Source organism: Pipistrellus kuhlii, unplaced genomic scaffold (assembly GCF_014108245.1).
Source record: "Pipistrellus kuhlii isolate mPipKuh1 unplaced genomic scaffold, mPipKuh1.p scaffold_m20_p_6, whole genome shotgun sequence".
NCBI lineage: Eukaryota > Metazoa > Chordata > Mammalia > Chiroptera > Vespertilionidae > Pipistrellus > Pipistrellus kuhlii.
The window spans coordinates 56,977,352-56,997,184 of NW_023425562.1; the positions used below are offsets into that span (position 1 = coordinate 56,977,352).

Here is a 19,833-nt window from a genome sequence, read left to right on the forward strand (position 1 = left end):
AGCCTTACCAAACAGAGGCACACACTTGGCCTTCACCCTGGGAGTCAGGAGATGATTTAGCTCTGAGTCCAAGGGACTGCACACCAAGAAAGAAGCAAGGCATGTGCCTGGATCTCTACCTGAGGATAGGCAAGAGTGTGTTGGAGTGCCAACTGGTCAAAGGAGGGAGACATTAATTTTTACCCAAGACAAGAGGCTCCAAAAGAGGCCTTTGGAGCCAACAAGCTCCAGGAAGCATCTTGAACATCTGATTCTTCACAGCTGGGACCTGTCTTTTTCCTGCCCCTGCAGGTGACAGATCTGGAAGGAGACCCTCCAGGAAGCCGGCCCCCAAAGCAGAGGGTGTGGCAGGCAGGTGCGGAGGCCCTGCTGGCCAGAAGGAGCGGGCCAAGGGCAGCCCAAGGCCAGGCTCCCCCCAAAGGAAGCAGGTAGAGCACAGGAGACAGCGAGAGGAGCTGGGGGAACAGAAGCGGAGCACAGCCCAGAGGGCCCAAGAACGGAAGAAGAGAGATGGGAGGGCTTCCCTTAAGGAACGGAGAGCATCCTCAAAGAAGGAAAAGGAGGTGCAGAAGAAGGAGATGGGGAAGCAACAGAAGAAACACAGGTGTGTTGTGACTCTGATTCAGGTGTGTTTTTAGTGGTGCTTTCTCTCTTCTGCTGATCTTTCTCCCTCTCCTGATCAGGACCCTCCTCCCCCACCACCTTATAAATAGGCTGCCCCTGCTCTCTTCTCCTGCTTCTGTTTGCCTCTCCAAATCTGGGGCAGAACCTGGAGGGAAATCATGGCCATCCAGGTGGAGTGGTCACTGGGCACTCTTCACTCCACACCTCATATCACACCAGAGCAAGTGGAAGCTCCACGTGGGGAGGGAGGTGACTGCAGGGTGGGACAAGACTCCAAGTCTCCTGATTCTAGCGGGTGACTCGCCACAGCTCCTGCAGAGGAGCTGATATAAATGAACAAAATTGGATTCAGGACTCATAGGAGGGCGTTAAGTACACCATTTCCCTGATCTGGACCTGTGTCCTCTTCTGTAAAACACAGCATTGAGCTAAAAGATCTTCAAGGGTTCCACCAGCTCTGAAGTTTGAGGATTTGGGGGTTTGCTTTATCTGTTTTGTTTCCTTTGTTCATTAGCACTAGCACACGTGGGCTGATGAACAGAACCAGCATACAGAATTGACAAGCCAAAACTTTAGTTCCACGTTTCGCTCCCAGTTTTGAATGGACAGCTTCTCTTTGCCCCCTTTTTTTGCATTGTTCACTTCTCAGGATGTTTTGAGAATCCCTGTTGGTGATGGGTGGGGATGCTTTTGAAACAGTGGAGGTATTAGGACTATAGTGAAGTTGACGCTCCTTCCCACTGGGTTCCAACAAACCCTCTTCACCCACACCCCCGTCATTGTCCATGGTGCCTTTCCGCCTTCACAGAGATGGAGCTCAGGCCCTCAAACTGGCCACTGATCTCTCCTGTCACCCATGTCAGCTCTCCTTGGCTGTTAGGGCTTCTGTCTACTGTCTGGTATTCTCTGGACACAAACTACGAAGGTAAAGGATGAAGAGTGCCCTCATCAACTTAAAGAGAACTTGAATGCATTGCCAGTGGGCCTTGGCGTGTTCCAAACTTTAGAGGGAAGTCACACTGTTCTCAACAGACCACCAGTGTCTGGATGGCAGATGCAAAGTAAGGGGTGCAGACAAGGACTCATCCATGCCCATGTCGGGGCACAGAGCGATGAAAAAGACTCAGCTTTGTTCCCCAGATGCTGACAGACTACCATGTTTCCGCAAAAATAAAACATCCTCCGAAAATAAGACCTACTTACAGGTTCCCTTCTGAGTGAAATATAAGGCATCCCCCAAAAATAAGCTTCCCCCTCCCCCCTATGTTCTGTCTCAGAATGAAAATTAATGACTACATTGAAAATAGAATGGAGAGAAATCAGCATGGAAACTTTGTGAAACCCGAACTGCAAGAAGTTGTGACTTGGATGAAGAATTCATGGGAGAAAATCACTGACAGTTGCATTGCAAATGCACTGCGAGCAGGCTACCTTGACAAGAAGTACTCATTTAAAGACAGTGCTATTGCTAAACATGAGAGATTTGGTCCACTGATTCTGAAAGAAATGAAGTCACAAGAAATTCACTAGGAAATTCAGGAATTGGATTGTTATGATGATGTTCCAGAAGATAATGACATTATTGTCATTCAATAAATGAGTAAATTCTTGATACTGTAGGATTCAGTTTATCTGGTTTGTATTGACAACTACCGTACTACCGAACCGTATACAGGTAACAAATTTCCTTTATTTTCATTTAACAATAAATGGTACCGTATTCTTCTTCATGGAAAAATAAGACTGAAAGGTCCTGGGTTCGATTTCGGTCAAGGGCACGTACCTTGGTTGCGGGCATATCCCCTGAAAATAAGACCTAGCGCATCTTTGGAAGCAAAAATTAATATAAGACACTGTCTTATTTTCGGGGAAATAGAGCGATAGGACATAATTATCAGTCACCATCAGACAAGGCAGAAAGCAAAAGTGGGTTTGGAATGAGCAATGATTGAATGCCTCCCCTACCGAGGGAACATCCCATGCAAAGACCCACAGGCAGATATCATGGGGTATGCATGAGGTGTATAAAAAAAATTCCTGGGCTCCAGGCTTTTGGGTGTTCCAGGGCTAGGATCCCCTCCTGTCCACCTCTCTGCTATCGTTTTCCATTGCTCCTCAGGATTCATCAGAAGCTGAAGCTCACAGAGACTGCTGCAAACTGGTCTCCAAAGCTGGCAGTAACCCAAGCACATGTCCTGATGTTCCCGTTAATGAACCCGCTAAGAAGGCCGCCCTGGCAGCACTCTTCTCCAGCCCCTCCCTTGTAACTTAGCGTCAGTACAGTATCCTGTCTAATCTATGCGCATTTCAGTTTTGTCAGTTGACTCGGTAATTTTCTTTTCTTTTTTTTCAAAATATATTTTATTGATTTTCCACAGAGAGGAAGGGAGAGGGATAGAAAGCTAGAAACATCAATGAGAGAGAAACATCGACCAGCTGCCTCCTGCACACCCCCTACTGGGGATGTGCCCGCAACCAAGGCACATTCCCTTGACCAGAATCGAACCTGGGACCTTTCAGTCTGCAGGCCGAAGCTCTATCTACTGAGCCAAACCAGTTTCGGCCGGTAATGTTCTTTATAGCATTTCTTTTTCTTCCCCTAGTATAGGAACACATGTAGGTCCAAGTATTTGACTTAGTTGTCATATCTCTTTAGTTTCCTTTCATCTGGGATATTTTGCAGCCTTTCCTTTATGACGCTTTTGAAGGTACAATCCTGTTTTTGTGTTTAACATAAGGCTTGTCCAGCAGTTTGCTTCTTGTGATTTGAGAAAGTTCCTCATTTTGGGGGTTTTCTGATGTGTCTTCGTGGTTAGATTATGCATCCCAGCTTGAATACCATATAAGTGATACTGTGACCCTCTCAAGGTATCCCATCTGGAGGCATCTGATATCTATCTGCCCTTCACGGATGATGTGAGTTGACTATCCAGTCAAGAGGTTATCTGCTGAAACCAGTTTGGCTCAGTGGATAGAGCGTTGGCCTGCCGACTGAAAGGTCCTGGGTTCGATTTCGGTCAAGGGCACGTACCTTGGTTGTGGGCACATCCCCAGTGGGGGGTGTGCAAGAGGCAGCTGGTCAATGTTTCTCTCTCACCAACATTTCTATCTCTCTATACCTCTCAATTCCTCTCTGTGTAAAATCAATAAAATGTATTTTTTAAATATATTTTAATTTAATTTTTATTTATTTAAGAGAGATAGGGAGAGGTAGAGAATCATTGATTGACTACTGGGGGAATGAGCCCACAACCTGGGCATGTGCCCTGACTGGGTATCAAACTGTGACCTTCTGATCCAATTAAATCAAGTTGATCAGATATTTAATTGACCAGCTTAAATCAAGGTGATAAGATTAAATCAAGCTAATCAAATTAAAGTTAGTGGATCCAATTGGACCAAGTTGATTGGATTAGATTAACTCAGGTGAGAGTGACTGTACTTAAGACAGAAAGAGGCCTGAAAAGAACACACAATTCTGGCAGCGGTGGCAGCAGCAGTAGCGGCAGAAGCAGTGGCAGCAGCAGCGGAGGCAGTGGCGGAGGCAGAGGCAGGATGGCGGACGCAGAGGACTACTTAGACATTTACGCGGATGTAGACGAAGAGTTCAACCAGGAAGCTGAATGTGGCGGGCCTGACGAGACAGATTTGTACGGCGATGCCATCTCTCCATGCGCAAATAATGGAGATGGCCCAGAATACTGGGATTACATGGAACCTCTCTCACCAGCTGCTGGCGATGATGTGGGAAGAGGAGCCGCACCGCCTGATGTCTGTACACACACGGGCAAGAGGTCTGCGGTATACATCGGAGACCTAACGTGGTGGACAACCGCTGAGGACTTAGCCGAAGCAGTGCATTCTTTGGGAGTCCATGATATTCTGGAGATAAGGTTTTTTGAAGAGCGGGCCAACGGCCGGTCAAAGGGGATTGCCCTTGTTGAAGTTGAATCCGGAGAATCCTCCAAAAAGATAAAGGATCTGTTGCCTGAAAAAGAACTTCACGGTCGGAATCCTGTTGTGATTCCATGCGATGAACAGTACCTGCGTCGCCTTGCAAGGAAGTACAGGAAACTTACAGGATCAGGACAAGGCAAAGCTGGGGCAGGGAGAGCTGGTCCCCGAGGAGGCCGGTCCCGCGCAGCGTTTCCACGAGGTGGGAGAGGACGGGGCCGTTTCCCGGGGGCTGTGCCCGGTGGGGACGCATTTCCTGGGCCAGCAGGACCACCTCCACCTCCAGGTCCCTTTCCACCTCGTCCACCTGGTCCTCTGGGGCCGCCCTTTACACTTGCTCCTCCCCCGTATCTTCCAGGACCGCCTGCAGGTGCCCCATGGCCAGCTCCACATGTGAACCCAGCTTTCTTTCCTCCACCGACTCACAGCGGCATGCCCACCTCAGACAGTCGGGGCCCCCCACCAACAGATCCATGTGGCCGACCTCCGCCATATGATAGGGGGGGCTCTGGGCCTCCCGGAAGGGAAATGGAGACAGCAAGAACGCCACCGAGTGAAGCCGAGTTTGAAGGAATCGTGAATGAAAATAGGGCAATCTCAAGCAGTGCTATTTCAAGAGCTGTGTCTGATGCCAGTGCTGGTGATCATGGGAGTGCAATTGAGACACTGGTAGCTGCAATTTCTTTAATTAAACAATCCAAAGTATCCGCTGATGATCGTTGCAAAGTTCTTCTTAGCTCTTTGCAAGATTGCCTTCGTGCAATTGAATCCAAGGCTTATGGTTCTGGATCAGGACGTGAAGGATCCAGAGAGAGGGACTGTAGTAGATCAGGAGAAAAGAGTCGGCGTCATAGATCCCGCAGTAGAGATCGTCGTGATGATTATTATAGAGAGAGAAGCAGAGAAAGAGAGAGACACCGTGGCCGACATAGGGACCGACAGCGAGACCGACAGCACAACGGACAGCATGAGCGTGGCCGAGAGCGTGACCGAGAGCGAGACCGAGAGCGCAAGTATCGTCATCGTTAGAAGCTGAAGGAAGAGGAAAACCTTCAAAGACAAACACAGTCTCCAGGAGGGAAACATGATGCCTGTCCAGCAGTTTGCTTCTTGTGAGTGAACTGAACCTGAAAGGATTCATGGATAAATGAACAGGAATAGATCTGAATAAAGCAAATCTGCATGAATGGCAACCAGTAGCTCTCCTTTTATTTTGTATGTTGCTTAACTGTTTTTATTTGAGGAAAACCTATGTGATTTAAAAGTTATAGCTTTTGTAACTTTATTACTGGTTATATACTTTTGGGCTGTTATAATGTGCAAGCAATTGAAATAAAGGTCAAATAAATGTCAAATAAATGCTTGTTTTTGTAGTAGTTTGTTCTTGTTAAAAATGTTCGTATGATAATGTCTGTAAACAGCACCACTCTGATTACAATAGATGTAATGTTGTAATAAACTGTTTAATGGGGGTGGCGGCGGGAAGAAGAATCTGGATTTTGGTGGCAGCTGAGCACAGAGTCCTGTCCATGAGATGCTGAGGGTCATCACACAACAGGGTTTCCCGCTGAAAGTTCTCGGCAGCAGCATCGTCCAATCCAACAGCAACCAGCCACGTGCTGGGTACTTGGCATGTGGCTGGTGTGACCAGGGACTGAATTTCCCATTCAATTTAATTTTAATTTGATGTTAATATAGAACTGACCCAAGAGTCAGTACATTTATTTCACTTGGACACACAGATGTAGTTTGGAAATCAATTTTACTCTAAAGCCAAAGCATTTCTTTGCCAATGCAGATGCAAATGTCAAAAGAAAATGGACATTCTGCCACTTGCTTCTTTTATCGGGAAACTTTTATGTCTCAAAAAATTGAAGTATACAAATCTACTTTTTTCAATTATAAATTTTATGAAATTCAAATACGGATCTGATTATGTTTAATGAAAAATGTAATGTCTGAATTGACAGGCACTCTGAGTGCAAAATGAGCACCAAACTTTGAAGACAGTACAAAAAAAGTGGAAAATATCTCCTTAATAATTTTTTATATTGATTACACGCTAAAATTATAATTTTTAATAATGTACATTAAATGAAAGGCATTATTAAAAATTAATTTTACCCATTTCCTTTTACCACTTTAATGGGGCTACTAAAAAATTTTTAATTGCCAAAACCGGTTTGGCTCAGTGGATAGAGTGTTGGCCTGCGGACTAAAGGGTCCCAGGTTCAATTCCAGGCAAGGGCATATACATTGGTTGGTGTGGGGTGTGTAGGAGGCGGCTGGTGGATGTTTCTCATCAATGTTTCTTCTCCCTTCCTCTCTGTAAAAAATCAATAAAATATATATATTTTTTAAAAAATTTAAATTACAGTTTGTGGCACGCATTGTGTTTCTATTGGGCCGCACGGTGCTGGGGTCTGGGATGTGGGGAGGACTCGGAGAAGTGGGATTTGGGGAGGCCTTTCTCCCAGCGCCTTGAGCTACAGAGCAGAGCCACAGGCCGCTTCTACAGGAGGGGGCGTCCCTGAGGGGTTCTCAGCAGGCGCAAGCCTGCCAGGGGTGGTCAAAGCTGTGAGTGTCTGGGGCCCCGTTTGTCTTGCTCTGGGCTCCTCTGATCCCAAGCTCCCGTCCTCTTCGCTCTCTGCTGGGGCCTGGTTTCCTCCAGATCGCCCTCCGTGGCCTCCAGCACCTCTGCCCGGGAGTCTCTGTCTGAGGAGGAGCTGGCCAGGATCCGGGAGCAAGTGGAAGAGAAGAAGAAGCTCATCACCCACATGCGCAACCAGCCCTGGCCCATGGCCAAGAAGCTGAGGGAGCTGAGGTGAGCAGGGGCTCGGCCGGGCCTCTCAGTGTCCAAAAGCTCCGCTCCTGCTTGGAGCCCCTTCCTCCTCTCTGCTCCCAGGGCCTTCACAGGAGGGCGAACCACCCTCCCGCTCTCCATGGTCCCCTCCGCCCCAGCACAAGCACAGTGCTGAGGGGCAGGCGAGTTGCCCTTTCAGCCAAGACGGGCCTGGGCCAGGGCTGTTGACTAAGACTCTGCTGTTTGCCCAGCAAGGAGCCGGGCCAGGCCAGAGAGACAGAATCCTGGTGGTCCTGTCTGCGCCCCACCCTTCCACTGCCCGGCTGCCCCTTCTGTCTCACCCCCACCCCTTCTGGTGGCTTCTGTGCTTCCCTCGCAGCCTTCCTTGGGGGGCTTTCTGTGACTCCCCCAACCCCATCTCAACAGATTCAGACTCTCTTGTGCTTTAAGCACGCAGAATCCTCCATGTGTAGCACACTCACCCTGCGGAGAGCAGGAAGGGCCTGTCTCAGTACTCACATGTCCCAAATGCCTAACCCCGGGCCAAGCTTCTGAGGATGCTCCGTGAACATTGCACACACTCCTGGGTCCTGCTTTCTACTCAGCCGCTTCTCAACGGTGTCCAGATGACGGCTGGCACACCAGCATTTTCTGATGCTTGAGTGTCTATGGCAGTGCTGAGATGAGAACAGGAGTCACACTGCCTCACTCTGGTTTTCTCCTAAAAAATTCCCATCCGCAGTTACCATTTCCCCCAAGTCTTTCTTCCATGTTTCTGCCATCGGGTTGGGGTGACACCCCCCTTCCCCATTCCTCTCAGCAAAGACAGTTTCCCCAGCTCCTCTCACACCTGAGTTTCTTTATTGTTGAAAATGTTACATATGTTCTTTTCCCCCTCCCCCCATCGACCCTCAACCCTTACCACCCAATGTCTGTGTCCCTGGGTCATGCAGACATGCATGCAAGTTCTTTGGTTGATCTCTTTCACACCTGAGTTTCTTCATGGTTCACATCAACTGCCCCCCCCGCCCCTCCCCCCCCCTTATTGTGTAGAAAAATGGGGCAGTTTTATTTTAACTCCGTTTGCCTCCAGCGGGCATAGTAAAGATGTTGGCTGCACAAACCCTGACAGACCCTTACAAGGGTCCTGGCAGAGCTTGCTCACTGTCCTGCAGATTATCACGTTGTTTCCTGCGCAGCTGCAGGAAAATGGCTCCTGGGTGCCTCCAGCCAAGGCTGACCCACAGAACCCTCTGGGCTGGAAGTGCTCTAAATCTGCACTAACAACGCGGCCACATGTGGCTCCTGAGCCCTTGGAAAGCAGTTCGTGTGGTTATAGAAACCAGGCGACTGAAAAAAGCCCCCCCCTCCCAATATGTCTTATTTTCCCCATCAGTGTGAGAAACTGAATTTTTTAATATTAATTTATTTAAATTTAAATCATCACACATGGTGCAAGATGAACACCGGGTTTGAAGACAACACAAAAAGAATGTGAAATAAGGGATTAATATTTCATATTGATTACATATAGGAATTGTGAATTTTCAATGTACTGGGTCCAATGGCTATGATTGGGCTGCAGGTACCGCTCCAGGCAGTGGTTCTTGTTTGTCTGAGTCTCTTCCCCCTGCTCCCTCGGGGCCTGTTCCTCCCCCATTAGCCAGAGCAGCACAGCCACCTGTCATTCCAACAGAGCCACATCCCCACTCAGGTGTCAGCTGAACCCATCTTTTATTAACTGTGGAAAGAAAGCACCTGGATGCTTATGGAAATGAGATCCCCAGCTGGCAGGAGGTCTCAGGGCCATGAAAACCCCCCAGGGCTGCTCAGCTGCCCCAGAAGTCTGACACCCCCTCCAGGCAGGAGGCAGAGTTCCCGCCCTAGGCCGGGGTGGGAAGTGACTGAGTCCTGAGAAGCTGGAAAGAGTTGTCTCTCTCACTTGCTCACCGGGGCTGGCCTCCCCAGTGAACCTTGGTCTCCTCCCTCCAGACCCCCTTCCTTTCTCTTCCCTCTGGTAAGACTCCTTATCCCAGACTCACGTCTAAGGCTTGTCTCAGGGGCTCCACTCCAGCCAGTGCATCTTCTAGGTTTCTGCTTTCTGCCAGCCCACAGCTACCTCTACTCACCTGTAAGACTCAGACCAACTGTCTCCTGTGCAGCCAAGTCCCAGTGCCCCTCCCCACAGTCAAGCCGAGGTGCTTACTGCTGCTCTGATGCCCAGGCACTGCCTCTCATAGGACTTGATGCTCTTGTTTGCAGAACCAAATCTGATCCATCTTCTAATGCTCTTTCTTTTATACATAGCCAACATGTACTGAGCTCTTTCTATGTGCCAGGCACTGGCCTGAATGCTATATGTGTCCCCATTCGTGTAATCCTTATAACCACCCTGTGGGGTAGGAGACTACTATCATTGTCCCCGATTTACTGATGAGCAAAGGGAGACCCGGAGCAATTGAGTAATTTGCCTAGAGTCACACAGTGAGTTAAGTGGCCGGATCAGGATTTGATCTCAGGCATCCTGGCTCTAGAACCTGCGTTCTTACTTTGTAATCACCTCTCCAGAATCACTAAACATTCTAGAATGCCCCCCTCTGCCTCCTGTACGGTTTCCTCTCCTGGTGGTGAACTCTTTGACAGCAGATAGCATTCCCAGACTATATTCTCTTTTTTTAGAAGCTATGGTGTAGGGGCCACAGCCTCTGGCCCACTCAGGCAGCTGGCTGACCTGGGCAGAGTTGTTGTAGATCATCAACAACCAGGCATGAGGAGCAATAAGCAGTGAATTGGGGCCAGCCTGCCTTCACACCTCTGCCACATCTGGGTGGCTTTGGCCGGTTAATCCCTCTCAGTCTGGTTTCCTCTCCTTAACCCCTCTGAGCCTCACGCTCTTCTCTTGTAAAATAGGAATAATAATATCTACCTCATAGAGTTTTTCTGACAAATTCAAAATATTTATTTAAAATGCCCAGCATATAATATACAATTAATTAATAGTTGTTGTTGTTGTTATAATTATTATTATTGTTGTTGATTTCAGAAATGCAAGAGGGCACAGGTGAGCTGTGCTTTGACCTATGAACCAGGAGGTTATGATTCTATTCCCTTCCTTGTCAGGGCACACGCCCGGGTTGCAGGCTCAATCCCCAGTTGGGGGTTGGGGGGACTGGGGGGGACATGAAGGAGACAGCTGATCAAGGATTTTCTCTCATCACTTATATTTCTATCTTTCTCTCCTTCTCCCTTCATTTCTGAAATCAACAAAATATACATATATATATATTAAATAGGGACATGATTTTGGATTATCTGGAAGGGTCCAATGTAATCCTGTGAGCCCTTAAAAATAGGAGGAAGGTAGAAGAGTCAGAGAGAGATGTGGCAGAAGGGAAAGTCAAGGAAATTAGAAGCAGGAGAATTTCTCACTCTCTGTTGCTGGGACCCCACCTGAAAAGCAAGAGAAGGAACTGAATCTGCCAAAAGCCAGTGAGCTTGGAAGAGGACCCAGAGCCTGAGATGGGAACTGCAACCCTACTGATACCTTGATTTTAGTCCAGTGAGATCTGAGCAGAGAATCCAGCCATGCTGTGCTGGGCCTCTGACTGAAGTGTGAGCTAACAAATGAGTGCTGTCTGAAACTGTTAAGCTTGTAGTCATTTGTTACAGATGCAATAGAAAACAATACAGTGATCAGGAGATATTTGTGAAGTGCATGAATGTTGAATGAGTGAACATCCAGGGAAGATTAGATACATTAAATATTCTGGGGTGGTGTGCTGAAGCTGGTGAGGACAATCGGGGCTGGAGAGGGACATGGGAGGTTGGCCAGCCAGGGAGGGAACCAGGGAGGGCTCCAGGGTGTGTCCAGCCCATCTTGCTCACTCCTGATGGGCAGAAACCCAGCAGCAAACTAACGTATTGGTCAGACAGTCTGCCCCCTGGTGGTCAGTGTACATAATAGCAAACAGTTGAGCGGCCTTAGCATATCATTAGCAAATTACACTTTGATTGGTTGAATGGCCAACAGGATGACTAGACACTTAGCATATTAAGCTTTTATTATATAGGATATTTTTTAATTGATTTTGGAGAGGAAGAGAGAGGAGAGGGAGAAACATCAATGATGAGAAAGAATCATTGTTTGCTGCCTCCTGCATGCCCCCTTCTGGGGATGGAGCCCACAACCCAGGCATATGCCCTTGACCAGAATCAAACCCAGGACCCTAGAGTCCACAGGCCAACACTCTGTCCACTGATCCAAACCAGCAAGGGCAACAATGTTCCTATTTTAAAGTCAGTAATATTATACCTACAAAATCCCTTTTGCCACTCATAAATGTACCACCAGGAGATGAAGGTCATGGGGGCCAAAATTCTGCCTCAGGTGCCTACCCTGAAGCAAGCACTGTGCTTGCATTTGGGAAATTTCAGGGACTAAACAGACAAAATACCTTTCATTCATGAAACTTACATTATATTCCACAAGCAGTATAAAAACACAGCTTTCTGCCACATAGACACCCTCATAGTTCAGATTATTTTTTGGTTGGGTGTTAAGTAATTCCTGACCCCGCCTCTTTTTTTCCAACCAGGGAGGCTCAAGAATTTGTGGAGAAGTATGAAGGAGCCTTGGGAAAAGGGAAAGGCAAGCGACTCTACGCCTATAAGATGCTGATGACTAAGGTGTGTGTTGCAGAGGCTGCAAACTTCTGAACTTGGGTGACTATCCTAGGCACCTCCCAGCCTCACCATTTGTGTCCTGCTCCCCCAGAATCCTGAGTGTGAGGTCCAGTTGACTATATAGCTGGTGAGCAAGATGGCAGTCACAATGAATAATCCAGTCCCAGGGCAGCAGCTACCATCTCACGGAGCTCTGAGGAAGGATGTGCCAGGTCTCCTACCCACACCCCAGCCCGGTGTTCTCATTCTAAGTCAACGTAGGATAGAGAGCTCCGATGCAGAGCTTCTCCAGGCCTCCCTCTGCCTCTGCTCCACCTCTAGGGCATCCCTTTTCAGGCCAAGATGCCTACAGCCTTGAGGGGCTGTCAGATGGTTGCCAAGAGACCAACTGGCAGGCTGTGTCTCCAGGGGCCTCGCCTGGCAGCATTCATTACTCTTATTGGCCTCAGTCTTGCAAGCCTATATTTTATACTGATTTTATCAGCAACCTGACAAGAGATCCATCTTGGGGGAGGACTCACATTAATAAAGCTTATGAGACTGATAGTATATAAAACCAGATACTGGATTATTCATTCACAAAGAGAAATAATTGATACAAGAACTAGAAAACCTGAAGTCCACATCAGGAATGCCTTTTTTTTTTTTTCAGTAGAGTTAGTTCTGCAGAAAGCTAAACCATAATACCAATTCTAATCTATTAATTTGCAATGAAAAATTACTGCCATAGCAACCAAAATACTCAGAGCCCAGGTGGTGGGATAATGCTCTCTTATAAACAGACCTACACAGGAAGCCAAATAAGCCAAAGATGATTTCTGAGCACAGAATCATGACTAAGAAAAACAGGTGAAGCAATGGGACTGAAGTGTCCAATGTCCACCACCGGCCATTCCCCACAGCCCTCCCTTCCCGTCTTAGGGATGTCTTTGCTTTATGCCCCAGTCTCTCCCTATGAGCCTGCTCTTCTCTCTCTTCTGGTGGATGGTTTCCATCCTTAGTAAATAGTCATCCAAATAGGGTATGGTCAAAGCCTTCAGGTCTGGCAGCCTGATTTCTTCAGACAAAATCTCCTTCATCCTCAGTGAATTTACAAAGAAAAATCTCATTTCCTTCATAGACAAGTTCTGAGGAGACAAGTTCTCAGTAATAATAGACACTGATCTGAGGAGCTTTTCCCTACTACCTCTTTGCTGTTTTCTATGAATTTTAAAAATTCCAAATGGATTTATTTCCAGGGGCTAGGGTTGTTGGAAAGCAGCCCCCTGAAGAGTTGAAAACTTTTTATCCAGCCACCAGACAGGCCACTTCTGAGGTTTCTGACTGGTACAAACTGAGTATTGGAGCTGGGAAGAGACTGTGAAAAGGGGTGTGATGCTTTCCTTTTCTTCAGAAAAAAACAAAAACAAAAAACAAGCTGTTATTTCACCAGGAGAAGAATGGGAAGCCATGGACTGAGGCCTCTACCAGTCCCATCAGCATTCTGGTTTAGCAACAATTCCTGTCAGACTTAGGCACTTGGCTGGGAGAGTTGTAAGATTTCTTTTTCCCACTGTTTTAAGGTAAAGGAAGTTGTATCTAAAGGTTGCTAACCCATTTGATTCCCCAAATCAGAAATTCTATACAAAATTTCTAACTTCACATATAAATTGTTCAAACCTGGAGTTTTATTAGCACTGTAGACAAATGCAAGGATTGTGGTGCCCTGCCTTCTCCCTCACTCCACACCCGACTGAACGTGAAGACTGAGCATCCACCTTTGGCAGCCTGGGCTCACGGACTCCAAGGTGGTGCCTCACCCGCATGTCGACCCAGTGTTGACATGTCAACATCATCATGCACCTCCAGCATGCCCCTCCAAGGCACAAGGCAGCATGTTAACGAACTGAGGGTATTAACTGTCTAATTTCAGAAATGGATCAAGTTTAAGAGAGACTTTGATAATTTCAAGACTCAGTGTATTCCCTGGGAAATGAAGATCAAGGACATTGAAAGTGAGTATCTTGGTGTCCCTGTTTTTAGCTGGTTTACTGAAGAGTTTTTCAAGGGCTGGGATTGTGTTCTTGTCCTGCTGATTAGATTATTGTAGATGCTGTTGTACTGGGAAGAAGAGCCGGCTATGGAATAGCCAGACAAAGATTGGAAATGTATTTCTTCACTTTCTGATTCTGGGAGGTTAGGCAGATCCATTAAGCTCTTAGAGCACATGTGTCAAACACAAGGCCCTCGGGCCAAATCTGTCCCGCCAGGCCTTGCAATGTGGCCCGCACCGCGCTGTCATCACTGCACTCCGCTGCGTTTCCATCACAATGACAGTTTATGACTGTTCAGTAAACCATTCGGCCCTCGATTTAGGCTGGATTTTAGATTTTGGCCCCTTCTCTGATTGAGTTTGACACCCCTATCTTAGAGCCTCACGTTACTTATTTAGAAAAAGAAAATGGCGGTCAGGATGTCCATGCCACAGACTGATGTGAAAATTAGATTCATCACACACAAAACGTGCTCAATAGAGTTAACGTCCTCCTCCAGCAACACTGACCCTCCCCTCCCCCTCCCCCATTGTTTCTCTCTCCAGGTCATTTTGGTTCTTCAGTGGCTTCATATTTCATCTTCCTGCGGTGGATGTATGGTGTTAACCTTGTCCTTTTTGGCTTAATATTTGGGCTAGTCATAATCCCAGAGGTAAGAAAGGACTTCTTATATCTTTGGATAGTGTTCAGGTTTATCATCACCACCATCTTCGTTTATATTAAATACTTTCTGTTTTACAAAGAATCAGTCATTCATTTTAGATTCTATACTCACATCAATTGTCCAGATAGCTCAGTTTAAAAAAAAAGAAAGAAAAGAAAGAAAGAAACCAAAATACTTCTGAATTAAGATGTGGGCTCTATATTTTTCTACCTCTCATTTTACTTTAAGATCAGTGGATAATTAATATCTCAGTGAGGTTTTTTTTTCTTTTTCTTTTACCCTGAAAAAAAAAAAAAAAAAATAAGAAGGGGGGGGAGGGGGATAGAATGCATTATATCATAATTTATTACAAAAACAAACAAACATTGGATTTGACTAGTGCTCCTCACTATTCTTTCATCCTATTGTGAATATAGGCAGATCCTTGCCTATCAATGAGCAACTGAGAACCAAAAACAAAAACAAAAGGAAAGAGTGCCTTGGGCATAGCTACACAGTAAATTTGGGTGATGAGATCCCAGGTCTTCAGAGTGTGGCCCTCGGATCTTTTCCAACAACGCCTCTGGTCCACTGAGCATCGAGCACCCGAATTGCTATGGTCCTGCCTGAGATGTTTGGTGCTGGTGCTGGGTATACACATGGATTCACTTCAGAAACTTTCCCGTAACTATCTGTCTACATTTAGTGTTTTCTTCCTTCCAGGTTTATTAATGGGTTCTATGACAGTTTATTGATCCCTATTTTGCTATAACTGGTTCTACGAGTATATGAAGTCAATTCTAACTTCTCTGCATGTCAGTTTATTAGGAGATTAAAAGGACTTCTATGTAATATGAATTAAACCAGATTAGTTGGAAGTGGTTGATGATGTATTATAATAGTGCTTGGTAGCAAAGAAGTGTTACATTATTGATAAAACCACTGAATTCTTCTCTACATAACTTACAAGTGTACTGACAAATATGTCATCAACTGGCCTTTATACTCTTTTATACACATACCTGGAAACCCAGGGTTATGAGTCCACTTAGTCCTATGTATATCCTTAAGCCAGTATCACTCTCCAACCTAGAAATAAGGATTTTAAATTTTCTAACGAGTGTACAGACGCTCTTCCACCAGGCCTGGTTCCTCCAGGGGAGAAATATTGCCAGAGGTCAACCAGAAGTTTCATTTGACTCCTCCATAGCCAAGGAAGTGTCAGTTTTCCCAGAAGCCACTGGGGAAATTTACCTTCACAGAGCTTTTACTTTCTTCCCGGGAGTTTTTTTTTTATTATTATTATTCCAAATGAATGTATGGCCATGAGAAGAGAGCACATAAAAATGCTGTGGGCCAATACGACATCATTGGCAATGCAGTGGTTCAGAAAGAAGTTGAGTAAATTTAAGGACATTGAGGTAGGTTTTTTTCCCCCTAATAATATGGGGAGGTGGTAGATAAAATGCTCTTCTCTACTTTTTCACATTTTTAACCATTTTTATTCATGTCAGAGAGGAAGGGAGTGGGAGAGAGACAGAAGCATCCATGAAGAGAGGGAATCATTGATTGGCTGCCTCCTGCATAGCCCATGCTGGAGATCCGGCCCGAAACCCAGGCATGTGGCCTGACCGGGAGTTGAACTATGACCTCCTGGTTTATAAGTCGATGCTTACCCAAGTGGTTGGGCTTTTTCACATTTTCCACAATAAATGTGTGCTACTTGTAAAATCAGGAACATGACTGATGTCATTTAAAGAAGACAACGGGTGTGCCTGTTCTGAGAAGGGAAGTCTCGGCGTGTTTGTATTTTCTCCACATATAATTGCATCCTCCTGTCCCTACAAGGTCCTGATGGGCATGCCCTATGGGAGCATACCCAGAAAGACAGTGCCACGAGCTGAGGAAGAAAGAGCCATGGATTTTTCAGTCCTCTGGGATTTTGAGGTACCATTGCCAACATGCCAATGAACTTCTGCTTTGTGATTGTGAGCTCTAAAAACTGCATGAATACACAAGACATGCTGCATTTGATTATTGAAAACCCAGTGCTTTATCAAATAGAATTCCAGCACTATGCAAAACAAGGCAGCCAACTATGTCCTCCTCGGTCCCCTTCCTGGGCTCCTCGGTGCAGGCACACATGCTGATGGACATGAGCCCCCATGAGAACATTGCTCCCCTCATTCTGCTATATCAGTGTAAGCTGATCTACAACACGGTTCTCTCTCCCTGTGCCCACATGAAGACCCCAAGTCTATTGCTGATGCAGCCTTCCCCCAAGTGTGACAGGGCATCTTCAAGTGAATGTCCTATTGTTCCATAAATTCCAACATCTATTTAACCAAACACACATCTTTGCCCCATCTCCTTTATTGGAACCATGGTTCATCCAATCATTAAGTCACCCTACACTTCTCCCTCTTCCCCCCCCCCCACACACACGCACACACATGCAATCAATCACTGTGTCTGAGCCTATCTATGAAATATTTCTAGAATTGGTCCCTCATTTTCCATCCCCCTTCCCTCTCCTTTGAATAACACCCCACTACATCTCTACGCCCTGCCATGGGCATGGATGAGTCCTTATCAGTACCTCTTACTTTGTATCTGCCATCCAGACACCAGAACCACAGTTGGAATCTTCTACCTCTGCTCTCTGCCTTGGCTTGGCTCCTTCAATCTCCATTCCCTCTGCTGCCAGAGCGATCTTTTTACAATGCAAGCCTGACCCTATCTTCCCTACCTCCAATATTCACTTATTCCCACTCCAAAATGGAATAAAATCCAGTCTTCTGAATTGGGTTTACAAAAGAACTATTCATAACCTTGTTTGGCTGTTCCCTACTTCTTCAGCCCCTTTTCTACCTAAGGCCTCATACTTTATGCCCCAATGTTATCAAGTTTGGGGGAAAGTCCCTGGATGCATCACATACTTTTGGTGATGCCTGCCTTTGCTCAGGGTCTCATACTCAGGTTAAGAATTTGGAGCTATTTGTGCATGTGCATGTGCATACACACACACACACACACACACACACACACACACACACACACACCTTATTCCTAGTCTTTTCCCCAATGTTAACCACACTCTCCTCACTGTCCTATATCTCTGCACTCTGTATAATGGAGAAATAGAGAGAATGAAGAAAGAGAGGGAGACATGGATAGACTTGGAAGCCATTGGGGGAAGTGAAGGGAAGAACAAGAGTGTCCAGAACTCTTCCTTCCTCCCCTCAGACTCCCGCTAAACCCCTGGGAAAGAAAGCCTGGTAGAATGGAAGTGTCTGACGACCGCGCTGAGCTTACAGACCCCGAGCATTTGGGTTTGCTGTCCCACAGGGCTACATTAAATACTCCGCTCTCTTCTACGGCTACTACAACGACCAGCGGACCATCGGGTGGCTGAGGTACAGACTGCCCATGGCTTACTTTATGGTGGGGGTCAGCGTGTTCGGCTATAGCCTGATGATTGTCATTAGATCGTAAGTATGACCATCTAATTTACAGGTTTTTCATTTTCTTCGTACAGACATCCTACTCCCACAGCCACTCTGTGCCCACTTACCTTCTTGTGGGGGATTTAGACAGAAAACCAAAATAAATAAAGCAAAGGCAGATTTTCGTATGCTGTATAGAAGGTAAACAGGGTAATGTGAGAAGTTCTGTGACATGGGATAGAAACTCCTTTAGATGGGGCTGAGAACTGCCACCCACGCTGAAAGTCTGGGGCACAGCATTTTAGACAAAAGAGGAGCATCACCAAAACCGGTTTGGCTCAGTGGTAGAGCGTCGGTCTGCGAACTGAAAGGTCCCAGGTTCGGTTCTGGTCAAGGGCATGTACATTAGTTGCGGGCACATCCCCAGTAGGGGGTGTGCAAGAGGCAGCTGGTCAATGTTTCTCTCTCATCGACATTTCTAGCTCTCTATCCCTCTCTCCTCCTCTCTGTAAAAAATCAATAAAATATATATTTTTTTAAAAAAGAGGAGCATGTGCAAAGGCCCTGAGGTAGGAAATAGCCTAGTGAATTCCAGGAACTGCCAAAGGCCACTGTGGGTTGTATGGTACTGAGTAAGGTAAGTTTGCAAGACATGTTTTTGCTTCCCCCAGAGCTCAGCTTTCTCTAAAAAACTCTTCTGTGCCTCTATACCTCTAGCTTGCATGTGGGAATCCAGCCTGGTACTTATGGTGATATAAACAATATGCCTAAATGAAAGTATGGTGTCCTCACTGGCTCCGACTCCACCTGTCTCCATGTTCAGAAGTGGACTTGGTTCTTAATTTTGTCTTAATCAAGTGTGTGGTTCTTAATCCATACTCTAAAGAAATGTTGACTCATCCCATGAACTGCCTTCTTCTTAGTTAGAGGACCCCAATCAGTAAAGGGGGGTGCAGGGTGGGGTGTCACAGTCTCCTATGTACATCTGACCACCAGGACCCACCACCTTCGGCAGGGCCACAAAGGGTCACTTTCCCAGAAGAGCAGGGGTAGCTGAGTCTGCAGAAAAGGAGTAGAGAACTCTCAAAGCCTAATTAGAATTCTTTAAGGGAAAATGCTACCATTCATGAGAGCCTGCCCAGCACACAACAGAGTCTGTGAGGTAACATGTGGCTGCCCAGCTCTATCAAGCAACATGGAGGAAAAACACAAAAAACAAGGAGACAGGCTTGGTTTTATTCTTGGCCTCATGTAGTTACGTTTTCCCCTGCAATTATCCCAGGTAAGTATAAGGATATGAAATGTTTCTCTGATGAACCAAAAGTTAACTAAGCTGACCAAGCTCCTGAAATAGCAAATCCCAAAAGCCAGCATGTAAGATAGAATTAGAGAGAGTGCACTCTTACTCCCCACCTTCCATCTCTACACACACACACACACACACACACACACACACACACACAGTGTCTGATAGAGCCCCTGCTCTGAATTTTACGATTCTCACAGAGACTCCACAAAGAGCGGTTGCGGACAGGGTGGGATGAAATATGTGGGTAACAAGGCAGGTCCAAGGTGCTTTAAGAAAAGGATGTCTGTGTTACCTGGGTGCAGTATCAGCTGTCTCAAGGCTTATTGGATTTTACATCA

General features: G+C 46.4%; 1 protein-coding gene across 1 annotated transcript in view; it reads left to right on the forward strand.

Moving 5' to 3' along the window:
• The window catches only part of TMC2 (transmembrane channel like 2), a 43,217-nt gene that overhangs the window by 6,041 nt on the left and 17,343 nt on the right, over window positions 1-19,833 (forward strand). Inside the window, exons 3-9 of the mRNA XM_036419835.2 lie at window positions 262-604; window positions 7,250-7,402; window positions 11,977-12,067; window positions 13,977-14,058; window positions 14,643-14,749; window positions 16,589-16,687; window positions 18,089-18,231. Of these exons, the coding sequence (XP_036275728.1) occupies window positions 262-604; window positions 7,250-7,402; window positions 11,977-12,067; window positions 13,977-14,058; window positions 14,643-14,749; window positions 16,589-16,687; window positions 18,089-18,231 (1,018 nt within the window). The remainder of the gene's footprint in view (window positions 1-261; window positions 605-7,249; window positions 7,403-11,976; window positions 12,068-13,976; window positions 14,059-14,642; window positions 14,750-16,588; window positions 16,688-18,088; window positions 18,232-19,833) is intronic.